Below are 13,885 nucleotides of genomic sequence, written 5' to 3'. Positions count from 1 at the left end.
ATATTGCATGCAATTCTCGTCTCCTTCATATTGGAGACAGCCATTTGTGCCCTCGAGAAAAGTCTCTGGCCTGTCATTACCTTGTACACCTTGTGAAACCTGAAAGAGTTCAGAAAAGATTTACAGCGATGTTGCCAGGGTTGGAGGATTTGAACGATAGGGAGAGGATGAATAAGCTGGGGATGTTTTCCCTGGAGCATCGGAGGCTGAGGGGTGACCTCATAGAGGTTTATAAAATCATACTAGACAAAGTCTTTTCCCTGGGATGGGAGAGTCCAGAACTAGAGGGCATAGGTTTAGGATGAGAGGGGAAAGATATAAATGGGACATAAGGGGCAACTTTTTCACATGGGTGGTGCATGTATGGAATTAGCTGCCAAAGGATGTGGTGGAGGCTGATAAAATAGCAACATTTAAAAGGCATCTGGATAGGTATATGAATAGGGAAGGTTTAGAGAGATATGGGCCAAGTGCTGGCAAATGGGACTAGATGAGGTTGGGATATCTGATCGGCATGAACGAGTTGGACCAAAGGGTCTACTTCCATGCTGTCGATCTTAAGGTTGAGGAAGCAAGGATCTGGCACAGCTTGAGAGGATTGCAAGGTATCTAGAAAATAACTCAAAAATAGACTGAGGAGAGCAAGGAGAGGGCACGAAAAAGCCTTGGTGGGAAGGATTAGGAAAAACCCAAAGGCATTCTATACGTATGTGAGGAATAAGAGAATGATCAGAGAGAGGAGAGGGCTGATCAGGGATAGTGGAGGGAACTTGTGCCTGGAGTCTGAACAGGGATAGGGGAGGCCCTAAATGTGTTTTTTTTGCTTCAGTATTCACTAGAGAGAGGGACCTTGTGGATAGTGAGAACACTATGGACGGGGTTAATAGGCTTCAACAGACTGATATTAAGGAAGTGGGTGTGCTGTAAATTCTGGGAAGCATCGAGCTAAATAAGACCCCAGGGCCAGACCAGATATATCCAAGGTTACTACGGGAAATGAGGAATGAGACTGCTGTGCCTCTGGCAATGATCTTTGCATCCTCACTCTCCACGGGAGTAGAACTGGATGATTGGAGAGAGGCGAATGTTGTTCCACTGTTCAAGAAAGGGAATAGGGAAATCCCTGGGAATTACAGACCAGTCAGTCTTACGTCTGTGGTAAGCAAGGTACTGGAAAGGATTCTGAGAGATAGGATTAATGACGATTTGGAAAAACATAGTTTGATTAGCGATAGTCAGCATGGCTTTGTGAGGGGCAGGTCATGCCTCACAAGCCTTATAGAGTTCTTTGAGGATGTGACGAGACACGTTGATGAAGGTCGAGCAGTGGATGTGGTGTATATGGATTTCAGAAGGCATTTGATAAGGTTCCCCATGGTAGGCTCATTCAGAAAGTTAGGAGGTATGGGATACAGGGAAATGTGGCTGTCTGGATACAGAATTGGCTGGCTGAAAGAAGACAGCAAGTGGTAGTGGATGGAAAGTTTTCCGCCTGGAGGTCAGTGACCAGTGGTGTCCTGCAGGGATCTGTTCTTGGGCCTCTGCTCTTTGTAGTTTTTATAAATGACTTGGATGAAGAAGTGGAAGGGTGGGTTGGTAAGTTTGCTGACGACACAAAGGTTGGTGGTGTTGTAGATAGTGTCTAGGGCTGTTGCAGGTTACAAGACATTAACAGGATACAGAGCTGGGCTGAGAAGTGGCAGATGGAGTTCAACCTGGACAAATGCAAATTATTCATTTGGGAAGGTCGAATTTGAATGCTGAATGCAGGGTTAAAGACAGAATTTTTGGCAGTGTGGAGGGACAGCAGGATCTTGGTGTCCACGTATGTAGATCCTTCAAAGTTGCCAAAGTTGATGGGGTTGTTAAGAAGGCATAAGGTGTTTTGGCTTTTGTTAAAAGGAGGATTGAGTCTAAGAGCCGCAAGATTTTGCTGCAGCTCTATAAAACCCTGGTGAGACCACACTTGGAATATTGTGTCCGGTTTTGGTCGCCTCATTACAGGAAGGATGTAGATACTTTAGAGAGGGTGCAGAGGAGATTTACCAGGATGCTGCCTGGATTGAAGGGCATGTATTATGAAGAAAGGTTGAGTGAGCTTGGGCTTTTCACACTGGAGAGAAGGAAGAAAGAGAGGTGTACAAGGTAATGACAGGCCAGAGACTTTTCTCGAGGGCACAAATGGCTGTCACAAGGGGCCATAATTTTAAGGTGATTGAAAGAAGATATAGGGGAGAGAGTGGTGGGTGCGTGCAATGCACTGCCAGCAGTGGTAATAGAGTCAGAGACATTAGGGACATTTAAGCTACTGCTGAGAAAGCACATGTATGGCAGTAAATTGAGGGGTGTGTAGGTTAGGTTGATCTTACATTAAGATAAATGCTCGGCACAATATCATGGGCCAAAGGGCCTGTGCTGTTCTATGTTCTGCGGACCTTGGTTCAAATCCTGCCACAGTGGATGGTGGAATTTTTATTCGATTAGAAAAACATCTGGAATGAAGAATCTACTAATGACCATGCAACCATTGTCGATTGTTGGAAAAATCTGGTTCACTAATGCCCTTCAGGGAAGGAAATCTGCCATTCTCACCTGGACTGTGCCACATGTGACTCCAGACCCAAAACAATGTGGTTGCCCTTTCAAATGCCTTCTGGTCAATTAGGGACGAGCAATGAATGTTGGCCTAGCCAGTGATGCCCACATCCAGTAAATGAATAAAAAAAAAGAGGAATCTTGGGGTGTTTGTCCACAGCTCCCTGAAGACAGCAGGACAGGTTAAAAGGGTAGTGAAGAAGGCATATAACACACTTACCTTTATCAGTGAAGGCATAGATTATAAAAAGCATTGAGATTATGTTGGAGCTGTACAGAACTGTGGTTAAGCCATAGCTGGAATACTGTGCGCAGTTCTGGTCACTGCACTATAATAAGGATGTGGCTGCACTGGAGGGGGTGCAACAGAGATTACCAGTATGTTTCTTGGGATGGATTGCTTTAGCTATGAAGAGAGGCAACACAAGCTTAGGTTTTCTTTTGGAGCAGAGACATGTAGGTAGTGGAATGTCACTTTAAAATAAAATAACAGCTATTTTGAGACACTGGAAGCAACTGAAGGGTATGCTGGGAAAACTGGCCAACTGAACAGGGATCAGGCCACACTGCACAGCAGTTACCTTGTTTGCATAGCTGTCAATGAGACAGAAGTAATGAGATATTAAGCCAGGAAGCTTGCAACATTCACTATCAAACTGAATCAAGCCAGACAGATATACAAGCCATTCAACTTGTTTGATTAGTGGATGGATTGTTGATGAGATGCTGCTACAGGGTTTCAGTTGGAACAATACATCTGACTTTCAGGGAACTGTTTTTGAGACAGCTTGGCTCCTGTGATCAGCTCAATCAATAGGGGACACTATAATATCCAGTACTGTCTTTTGTAACACCCTTTCTGAGATAGTAACTCAGTTTAAATTATGTTACCTACACTGTTACATCAAACTGCTGCTAAGTCACCAAACTTGGAAATTACTCAGATAACGAGTTAAAAGAAGCCACTCAACTCAAAGGTGTCTGATACAACCTCCAGAGAACATCAAGACCAAGAAGCAGGAAGTAGACAAACGGGAGGCTGGAAGAACACAACAAGCCAGGCAGCATCAGGAGGTGGAGAAGTCAAGGTTTTGGGTATGACTTCACCACTAGAAGAAGGGTTAAAACTCAAGATGCCAGATTCCAGCATCTGCAACTTTTTTGTCTTTAACCAAAAGCAGGAACTTTGACAGCAGGAACGACAGCCTCAACTCCAGTTTGACCAGCTGTAATCAGGTCAGTATACACTTTCTCACATCTTGTGCTCCCAAAGCAGATTTAAAACTAGTGTGTGAGCATAGACATTTAAGAACAGTAAGGTTACTTGGAATATTACATATTATTGTAACATTGTACATATACCTATTTTGTGTTTCAACAATAATAAACTATGACTCATGGTAAAGCACATCTAATTATTAATATAAAAAGAGTCCCACTAAGTAAGCAAATAGATCAGATCATATGAAAATAAGGCTTACATAAGATTGAGGTGGGACCTGATAGAGGTGTATAAGATTATGAGGGGCATGGGCAGGTTGGATAGAAAACAGCTGTTCCCTTTTGTTGAAGGATCGATAACAAGGGGGTACACTTTTAAAGTGAAAGGCAGGATGTTTAGTGGGAAATTAAAGAAAAATGTGTTTTCACCCGGAGATTGATGGGGATCCAGAATGCACTGCACTGCTTGGGGAGGGCAATGGAATCGAGTTACCTCAGCCTTTAAATAGTACTTGGATGGTCACTTGAAATATCACAACATTTAGGCTATGGGCCAAGTGCTAGTTTAGATTTAGTGTCATTTCAGCAGGACAGACTCGATAGGCCAAAGGCCTGTTCTATAATGTATGATTCTATGAAAAGCAAAGTAGGCAGATGCTGAAAATCTGAAGTAAAAACAGAAAGTGCTGAAGAAAGTCAGCATCTGTGGGAGAGAGAGAGAAACAGAGTTAATATTTTGAGACCATAGAGTTAGAGTTAAAATGATGAGTCATATTGGATTTAATGTTAACTCTGTTTTTCTTTCTACTGGCAGAGAACAACAGAAAACAAATTAGAAGTCTGAATCTTTCACCAAACTGTAAGAAACTAATTATCTTTATCCATTTCATCTTTACTTATGCCTGGCTAAAAGTGGTATTTGCCGCAACATCACTGAGGGCAACTTTCAATTCCAGATTGCAATGAATTTATGATCTGTCAGCATCCAAAGTGGGATTTGAACCAATATCTTGAGCCTCGATCATTTGCCAATATCATTAGCACAATGTCACTGTCTCCCCCTAGTGGTTTCCCTGTCTGCTAGTTCCTCGAAAACATTCCAACTATTGTCATCTAAAAGATGACCAAATGCTGAGAAGTGGCTTTCAAGTCTGAAAAGCATAAAAGAATTGAACATGTCAACCAAAGGGACAGTAGGAATATGGCAACGAAACTAACCAAGAGACAGAAAACAGAGTAACATTGACCATTGTTTTTCAGACTGCAGGGCAGTAATGCATGGCCTATTGCAGGAGTCAGTTTGAGAATTAGCGTTATTTGTCTTATAAATCAATGTTCAGCAGTTGGGCCTACTTTCAGCATTTGTACAAAATGCAGACACGAGGTAGATGAAATTTAATATAGATAAGTATGATGATAGCTAGAAGGGGAGGAATTATGAATGAAATGCCACCAATACAAAAGGGTTGCAAGAACAGAGGCTACACATACACACTTACTCAAAAGGTGGAAGTAGAAGGTTGGAAGACTATTGTAAAACCATATTATATCAGTTCTGAGGACGGGTCACTCAACTGGAAACGTTAATTCAGATTTCTCTCCAAAGGTGCTGCCAGACCTGAGCTTCTGCAGTAATTTCGGTTTTTGTTTTATATCGTAATGTGTTTTTTAAAAGTGAAACGTAAATGCAAGAAATTGACACTAACGTTTGATAAATCACAGGTTGGGCCTCAGCAGGAGGTCTTTAGGAGTACATCTAGGCTAGAGGGTCCAGAAAGGATATTGATTTAGTCCAAGGAGGGTATAGAGAAATCTGAGAGCCCAGATTTCTGGAGGCAATGGGATTGTTCCCTTAAATCAGAGACATTTTTGAGGTGTTCAAAATCATGAATGTCTCACCTGATTTGCTGTATCAAAATCAGTTTCCAATGGCAGAGGGTCAATAAGCAGAGCTGAAAATGTGTTGCTGGAAAAGCGCAGCAGGTCAGGCAGCATCCAAGGAGCAGAAGAATCGACGTTTCGGACATGAGCCCTTCTTCAGGACAATAAGCAGAGACAATAGGATTCAAGAACTCCAGTGACTGAATAAAGGAGAAAGGTTCAGGCAGAAACCAAAAGAGAAAATGCTGGAAAATCCCAGCAGGTCTGGCAGCATCTGTAAGGAGAGAAAAGAGCTGACGTTTCGAGTCTAACTGACCCTTTGTCAAATCTTTTGGTTTCAGATTCCAGTAATTTGCTTTTATCCAAGGTTTCGGCAGAGATGTGATGATCTAGAATTCACTGTTAAATAGGCTGATGAAAGCACTGTTGGTAGTGATTTTCCAAAGGTAACTCAATTTATACTGAAGCAGCAAATGTGTGCAGGAGAGGGCGAATTGGATAGACTTATTAGAACAACCGATGAGACACAGTGGCAATGTGAACCAAAATGTCCCATCCTCCACTGCTGTGTGTCATAACATTTCTGGAAAAGGTGGGTTTTTAAAAGAGGCATCAAAGGGGAAAGGCCTGAGTGTGCTACATCATACACCAAGTCTTTCAGGCCCAGTCACTAAAAGTAGTCTTCTCTATGAATTGCGAAAGATTTATACAGCACAGAGTTTCCTGTTATATGATCGATTTATAAAATACTTTTCCCACATATACACCTCCAACATAGTGCACAGCAAACTAAATGATAGCAACCAAAGTGTTATACCCTGTGCACATGTGAAGACTTAACAGGCATTCATAGGAAAGGAGCTAATTTTTGTTTTATGCAGGCACTACACCTATTACTCAAACTCTTGGCAAAGTGTGTTTGGACAATTGCCGTGGGAAAGGCAACTTGTAAACTCCTGTGTCTGAACCCGCTGTGACCCAATTAACTTTTTCAAATCTGAATTAATTCAACTTGGAATGGCAAAACCATGAGTGAGACAGCAGCAACACAACTGAAACTGCCCACACAGGTGCCTCCCTTAAATATATACCAAAGTGGAAAATAAGTGTCAGCACGAAAAAAAGAAAAGCGCAGAACAAGGTCCAGGATCAAAAAGACCCTCTTGTGGCACAGTTGTAGTGTCCTTACCCCTAGACCAGGAAGTCTGGGTCAAATTCCATCTGCTCCAGAGACTAAATTAGGTTAGATTCCCTACAGTATGGAAACAGGCTCTTCGGCCCAACAAGTCCACACCGACCCTCCAAAGAGCAACCCACCCAGTCCCATTCCCCTACCCTATATTTACCCCTGACTAACACTATAACACTAACACCATGCAAGTGAGCATGGCCAAATCACCTGTGGGAGGAAACTGGAGCACCCAGAGGAAACACGCAGACACGGGGAGAACCTGCAAACTCCACGCAGACAGTCGCCCGAGGCGGGAATCGAACTCGGGTCGCTAGCGCTGTGAGGCAGCAGTGCCGATCACTGAGCCATTGCGCTACCCCTGTGTAATAACATCTGTGGACAGGTTGATTAGGAAAAAATAGGTCAAACACATTTGATGAGGCATATCGGGAGCTACAGGCACTTCCTCTGTCGTATTCGCTGCTCTTTCAAACTGAAAGTAAAGCTCACATCAACCGAGCCACTAGAACCCCTGAATAATATCTATCCCAAATTCTGGGTTCACGCTGGAGTTTATTTAAACCCGCTAGGTCACTACTCAAGGAACAACTAACCGCGACTGCGTTCTCCAGCTGGGCAGTGTCTCCTGGCAATCCCGAATCTGATTCAGCCCATGGTTTGGAATTCAGCCAGAAAACTCGTTGCAGTTATCAACAAGACAGCTCGCCATGAAACGGGAAGTCAGGGCAGGTCCGGTGGGCACTGAAGGAGCTGTCAACATATGGTTCTTCCCAACACCTCAATCCAGATACTGGGAATTCGCAGCATCGACCACCCCAAACCCCCAAAATCTCTAATAAAATTGAACTGAGCCAATCAGCACATTGCATTCATATAAAAAAGTCCGTTTTGAATCTATGAAATCCGAGATGGATCCTTTGATCCTCTGGGATTGAGGAGCAAAAAGGGGGGCGGTGGAGGAAAGATCAGGCACTGGATCCGGAACTTCCGCCTCCATCCGGGGCAAGTCTTGGACAAGGAGGGCTGCATTCCCTTCACACGTTCTAACGTTACATCTGCACTTTACCGGTGAGATTATAAACGAATCGACTGCTCTAAAGGTTCATCAATTCGCCTCGGTTTTTAATAAGTGTTGCTTTTTTTTAAACTACGGTGCGCGTTGTATCGGGAGAGGGGGCGTGCCTGATGAAATATTGGGACGTTTCGGTAGGATTTCGCATTTGTTTTAGCACAGGTAGCTGCAGTTTAGTGTAACCGTTGCCCTAGTCACGATAGGCGAGGGATCCAAATACTGCTCAGTACTGGATATAAAACCTCGGTTTCCACCTTTCCCGAAACGCCGTTGCCGAGTGGCGAGCAATGGATTCAAATGACAGGCCTTTGTTCTCAGTGCGTAAGGCATTTACTGCTGATATTGACTTCAAACCGATGGGAGTATCACAAGTCTTACACTCACCTCTACCCTCAAAACCAATACATTCTATTAAATGATTTCTGTGGCGATTAACTGACCTAAACTACAGTGATGATAACCATTACCATAAGCGATTAAATCGCGTCTTTTCTCGTGTCAAAATACATTTCGTAGGATGTGTCTCTCAACAGGAGCTTGCAGTAAGGCAGTCAAGATTCCCCTGTTGTATATGTCTTTCTACAGAAAATGTCTTAATGCAGTCAAACCAGAAAAAAAAGGTACAAAAGATGTATATCACTTTAAGCTTAGGGTGTAAGCTGATCGATCATACCTCATTAACACTCACTAAGACAGAGCTACAAATGCCTTGTATCCTGTAGTCCATGCGAAATATGAAACTACAAATGAAACATAGACTCCTGCTTAACTAGTAAAACGTGATTTGAGTGAATGTTTTGATATCTACAACAAACCTAGTTTATAAAGCCACCAACATCGACCATGTATCATATCGTTTTTATGACTATTTTCTTGCATTGTTCGTAGCGGCTTATATTGAAAGTAACTACCTTCTGACCTGCTACTAGATCACAATTGGAGCGAAATGCTGCAATAATTTGTGGCCAGGTTATAGGCAATGCCCCGAGATCAAGCGGCAGCAGGCTGGAGGTAAAGAAGCCACAGAGCCGGGCTTCTCAGCAACAGGAAATCTCTCACCCCCACCCCGTCCCCAGGGCAGCTCCTGTCTACTGCTTCCGCCAGGATCCATCCTCCCTGCCACCCCGAGGATCCTTTCTCCCCACCCTCAGAGTAAGGATGTTCCTTCTCCCTGGCCCACCAAAGCCAGGGACATCCTGCTTCAGCACCCGCCCCCCACGTCAGGATCCCTCCCTCCAGCCCGGATCTACCCCCATCCCTCCTCCCAGAGCTTCTCTCATTTCCGGGATTGTGCAGCCAGGTATCACTCCATTGGCCAGAGAGGAAAGGCCGCTACGCCAATCAGAGCCAGCCGCGAGCCGGGACATCCCGGGTGAGGTGAGGCGTGCGCTCCGAGATCGGACCAATGGCAGTGACCTACATCGTGACGCCAGACGTCGAGCCGCATCGTCACAGGCGGCAGGAAGCCCCGGCTATGGGCTGACACAATCCTCCTCGAGTCTGGGGCGGAGCGACCAAAACACACTTCATCCGCCTGCTCCAGGCTGAGGGGGGCTGGGATATGGGTGAAGAGGGGAATGTGGAGAGTAAAGGGAGGTATCAGTGGGTGGAAAGTGTGTGTGAAAAGGGGAGTGGGAAATCAGGGGTTGGAGAGAGTTGGGTGGGGATGTGGAATAGGGAGTGGGTGGGACAAGGATGGGGGAAATGGGGAGAGAGGATGGTAGAATGGGAGAGGGGGAGAAGGAATTGGGGAGAGAGGGATGGTTGGGGGAGGAGGGATAGTTGGGGGAGGAGGGATGGTTGGGGGACGGGGGATAGTTGAGGATGGGAGAGGGTAAAGGGCAGGGGGAAGCGGGGGATGATGGTGCAGGGTGGGGGGGCAAGGGCAGGAGATGATGGGGAAAAGCGGGAGAGGATAGGGATATGATGGGAGGAAAGCGGGAGAGGATGGGGAAGGCAGGACAGGATGGGGGAGGCAGGACAGGATGGGGGAGGCAGGACAGGATGGGGGAAGCGGGAGAGGATGAGGAATAATGTCGGAAATCAGGAGAGGATGGGGGAAAGTGGGAGAGGATCGGGGGAAAGTGGGAGAGGATGGGGGGAGAGGATGGGGGAAGCGGGGAGAAGATGGGGGGAAAGTGGGAGAGGGTGGGGGAAAGTGGGAGAGGGTGGGGGAAAGCGGGAGAGGGTGGGGGAAAGCGGGAGAGGGTGGGGGAAAGCGGGAGAGGGTGGGGGGAATGATGGGGGGAAAGCGAGAGAGGGTGGGGGGAAAGCGAGAGAGGGTGGGGGAAAGATGGGGGGAAAGCGAGAGAGGGTGGGGGAAAGATTGGGGGAAAGATGGGGGGAAAGCGGGAAAGATGGGGGGAAAGCGGGAAAGATGGGGGGAAAGCGGGAGAGGGTGGGGGGAATGATGGGGGAAAGCGGGAGAGGGTGGGGGAATGATGGGGGAGAGGGTGGGGGAATGATGGGGGAAAGTGGGAGAGGGTGGGGGAATGATGGGGGGAAAGTGGGAGAGGGTGGGGGAATGATGGGGGGAAAGCGGGAGAGGGTGGGGGAATGATGGGGGGAAAGCGGGAGAGGGTGGGGGAATGATGGGGGAAAGCGGGAGAGGGTGGGGGAATGATGGGGGGAAAGCGGGAGAGGGTGGGGGAGGATGGGGAGGGGGAGGGGGAGGGGGCGGGGAGAATATGTGGAGGGGAGGATGTGAGAGAATGTGGAGGGATAGTATGGGGAAAGGGCTGAGATAGATGGGGAAGGGGCGGATATATGATCGCAAAGGGGAGAATGGGGAAGTGGCGAGGGGAAGAATAGTGAAGGGGTGGGGGGGAGGATGGGGAGGGGGAGGAAGAGATGGGGGCAGAGGGAGGATGGGGAAGGGATGGCATTAATATGGGATGAGGGAGGATGGGAGAGGGGTGGTGTTAATATGGGGTGGGGGGAATAAGGGATGGGGAAGGGGTGGGGGGAATAAGGGATGGGGAAGGGGTGGGGGGAATAAGGGATGGGGAAGGGGTGGGGGGAATATGGGATGGGGAATATGGGATGGGGAATATGGGATGGGGATGGGGAAGGGGTGGGGGGAATATGGGACGGGGAAGGGGTGGGGGGAATATGGGACGGGGAAGGGGTGGGGGGAATATGGGACGGGGAAGGGGTGGGGGGAATATGGGACGGGGAATGGACAGGAGGGAGGAAGTGAAGGGTGGAAGATGGGAAAGGAGAGAATGAGGGAGGGGAATGGAGAGGTTGGGGGAGTGGGGAGGAGGGGGAGAAGGGAGTGGATGGGAATGGGAGAGGCAAAGTGGAGTAGAGGCGGTAGAGTGTGGGTGCGCAAGAGAGCGTAGAAGGTGAGCAGGGTGAGGGTTTGGAGGGGGAGGGGGAGGGGGGTTGAGTTAGGATGAGGGGGAGGCAGAGCTTGTGAGGGGAAGGAAGGTGGAGAAGGAGGGAGAGAGAGGAGATGAAGGAGAAGGAGGGAGTTGAAGGAGGGGCTGGGATGCAGGAGAGTAAGGGGGCAGGAGTGGGTTGGGGGCAGGAGTGGGTAGGGGGCAAGGAGGGGGTTGGGGGGCAGGAACAGGGTGAGTGGGGAGTGAATGAGGTGCAGGGAGGGGGTATAAGGTGTGTGGTGGCGTGGGGAGGGGCGTGAATGGGTGGAGGAGCGTGGCTGTGCGGGAGGGATAGAGGGTCTGTGGGGTGAATGTCGGTTGTGGGGTGAGGGTAAGTAGAGGGAGAGTGTGCAGGAAGAGAGAGTGGGTGGAGGGGAAGGATGGGGAGAGGGAGGTGGTGAGGGTGAGTAGAGTGAAGGTGGGGAATAAAGAGTGGGGGCAAGGTGGGGGGGAAGATGGGGGAAGAGATTAGGGGCAAGGTGGGGGGGAAGAGAGTGGGGGGAAGGTGGGGGCAGAGTGGGGGGAAGAGTGTGGGGGGAAGGTGGGGGCAGAGTGGGGGGAAGAGTGTGGGGGGAAGGGGGGGAAGAGTGTGGGGGGAAGTGTGTGGGGGGAAGGGGGGGAAGAGTGTGGGGGGAAGTGTGTGGGGGGAAGGGGGGGAAGTGTGTGGGGGGAAGGGGGGGAAGAGTGTGGGGGGAAGGGGGGGAAGAGTGTGGGGGGGAAGGGGGGGAAGAGTGTGGGGGGGAAGGGGGGAAAGAGTGTGGGGGGGAAGGGGGGAAAGAGTGTGGGGGGAAGGGGAGGAAGAGTGCGGGGGGAATGGGGGAAGAGTGCGGGGGGAATGGGGGAAGAGTGCGGGGGGAAGGAGGGGAAGAGTGCGGGGGGAAGGGGGGGAAGAGTGTGGGGGGAAGGGGGGAAGAGTACGGGGGGAAGAGTGTGGGGGGAAGGGGGGAAGAGTGTGGGGGGAAGGGGGGAAGTGTGTGGGGGAAAGGGGGAAGGGTGTCGGGGGAAGAGTGTGGGGGGAAGGGGGGGAAGAGTGTGGGGGGAAGGGGGGGAAGAGTGTGGGGGGAAGAGTGTGGGGGGGAAGGGGGGGAAGAGTGTGGGGGGAAGGGGGTGGACGAGTGTGGGGGGAAGGGGGGGAAGAGTGTGGGGGGAAGGGGGAAGACTGTGGGGGGAAGAGGGGGAAGTCTGTGGGGGGAAGGGGGGAAGAGTGTGGGGGGATGGGGGGAAGGGGGGAAGAGTGTGGGGGGAAGGGGGGAAGAGTGTGGGGGGAAGGGGGGGAAGAGTGTGGGGGAAAGGGGGAAGGGTGTGGGGGAAGGGGGGAAGAGTGTGGGGGGAAGGGGGGAAGAGTGTGGGGGGAAGGGGGGGAAGAGTGTGGGGGGAAGGGGGGGAAGAGTGTGGGGGGAAGGGGGGGAAGAGTGTGGGGGGAAGGGGGGGAAGAGTGTGGGGGGAAGGGGGGGAAGAGTGTGGGGGGAAGGGGGGGAAGAGTGTGGGGGGAAGGGGGGGAAGAGTGTGGGGGGAAGGGGGGGAAGAGTGTGGGGGGAAGGGGGGAAGAGTGTGGGGGGAAGGGGGGAAGAGTGTGGGGGGAAGGGAAAACGTGTGTGGGGGAAAGGGGGAAGGGAGGGGGGGAAGAGTGTGGGGGGAAGGGGGGAAGTGTGTGGGGGAAAGGGGGAAGGGTGTCGGGGGAAGGGGGGAAGAGTGTGGGGGGAAGAGTGTGGGGGGAAGGGGGGAAGTGTGGGGGGAAGGGGGGAAGGGGGGAAGTGTGGGGGGAAGGGGGGAAGAGTGTGGGGGGAAGGGGGGGAAGAGTGTGGGGGGAAGGGGGGGAAGAGTGTGGGGGGATGGGGGGAAGAGTGTGGGGGGAAGGGGGGGAAGAGTGTGGGGGGATGGGGGGAAGAGTGTGGGGGGATGGGGGGAAGAGTGTGGGGGGAAGGGGGGAAGGGGGGAGAGTGTGGGGGGAAGGGGGGAGAGTGTGGGGGGAAGGGGGGGAAGAGTGTGGGGGGAAGGGGGGGGAAGAGTGTGGGGGGAAGGGGGGGGAAGAGTGTGGGGGGAATGGGGAAGAGTGTGGGGGGAAGGGGGGAAGAGTGGCGGGGGAAGGGGGAGAGTGTGGGGGCAAGGGAGGGGAAAGTGTGGGGGGAAGAGGGGGGAGAGTGTGGGGGAAAGGGGGGAAGAGTGTGGGGGAAAGGGGGGAAGAGTGTGGGGGAAAGGGGGGAAGAGTGTGGGGGGGAAGGGGGGGAGAGTGTGGGGGGAAGGGGGGGAAGAGTGTGGGGGGAAGGGGGGAGAGTGTGGGGGGAAGGGGGGAAGAGTGTGGGGGGAAGGGGGGAAGAGTGTGGGGGGAAGGGGGGGAAGAGTGTGGGGGGAAGGGGGGAGAGTGTGGGGGGAAGGGGGGGAAGAGTGTGGGGGGAAGGGGGGAAGTGTGTGGGGGAAGGGGGAAGGGTGTCGGGGGAAGAGTGTGGGGGGATGGGGGGGAAGAGTGTCGGGGGAAGGGGGGAAGAGTGTGGGGGGAGGGGGGGGAAGAGTGTGGGGGGAGGGGGGGGAAGAGTGTGGGGG

General features: G+C 50.7%; 1 protein-coding gene across 4 annotated transcripts in view; it reads right to left on the bottom strand.

Annotated features, from left to right (window-relative positions):
- LOC140467244 (uncharacterized) overlaps positions 1 to 13,885 on the bottom strand; it is a 66,653-nt gene that overhangs the window by 42,507 nt on the left and 10,261 nt on the right. Inside the window, exon 1 of one of the 4 annotated variants that reach the window (XM_072563480.1) lies at positions 8,881 to 8,986. The exons of 1 other annotated variant lie outside the window; for it this stretch is intronic. Coding sequence is in view for 1 of the 3 variants with exons in the window: in XM_072563478.1 (XP_072419579.1) it covers positions 8,635 to 8,639 (5 nt within the window). In the remaining 2 variants the exon portion in view is untranslated. Of the gene's footprint in view, positions 1 to 7,482; positions 7,881 to 8,634; positions 8,655 to 8,880; positions 8,987 to 13,885 lie in introns of those variants that run through there. 2 more of the 4 variants (XM_072563478.1, XM_072563479.1) reach the window with 2 other exon arrangements.

Source organism: Chiloscyllium punctatum, chromosome 45 (assembly GCF_047496795.1).
Source record: "Chiloscyllium punctatum isolate Juve2018m chromosome 45, sChiPun1.3, whole genome shotgun sequence".
In the NCBI taxonomy this organism is placed as follows: Eukaryota; Metazoa; Chordata; class Chondrichthyes; order Orectolobiformes; family Hemiscylliidae; genus Chiloscyllium; species Chiloscyllium punctatum.
Note: the sequence above shows the minus strand (reverse complement) of the source record. Positions and strands in the feature narration are given on the sequence as shown.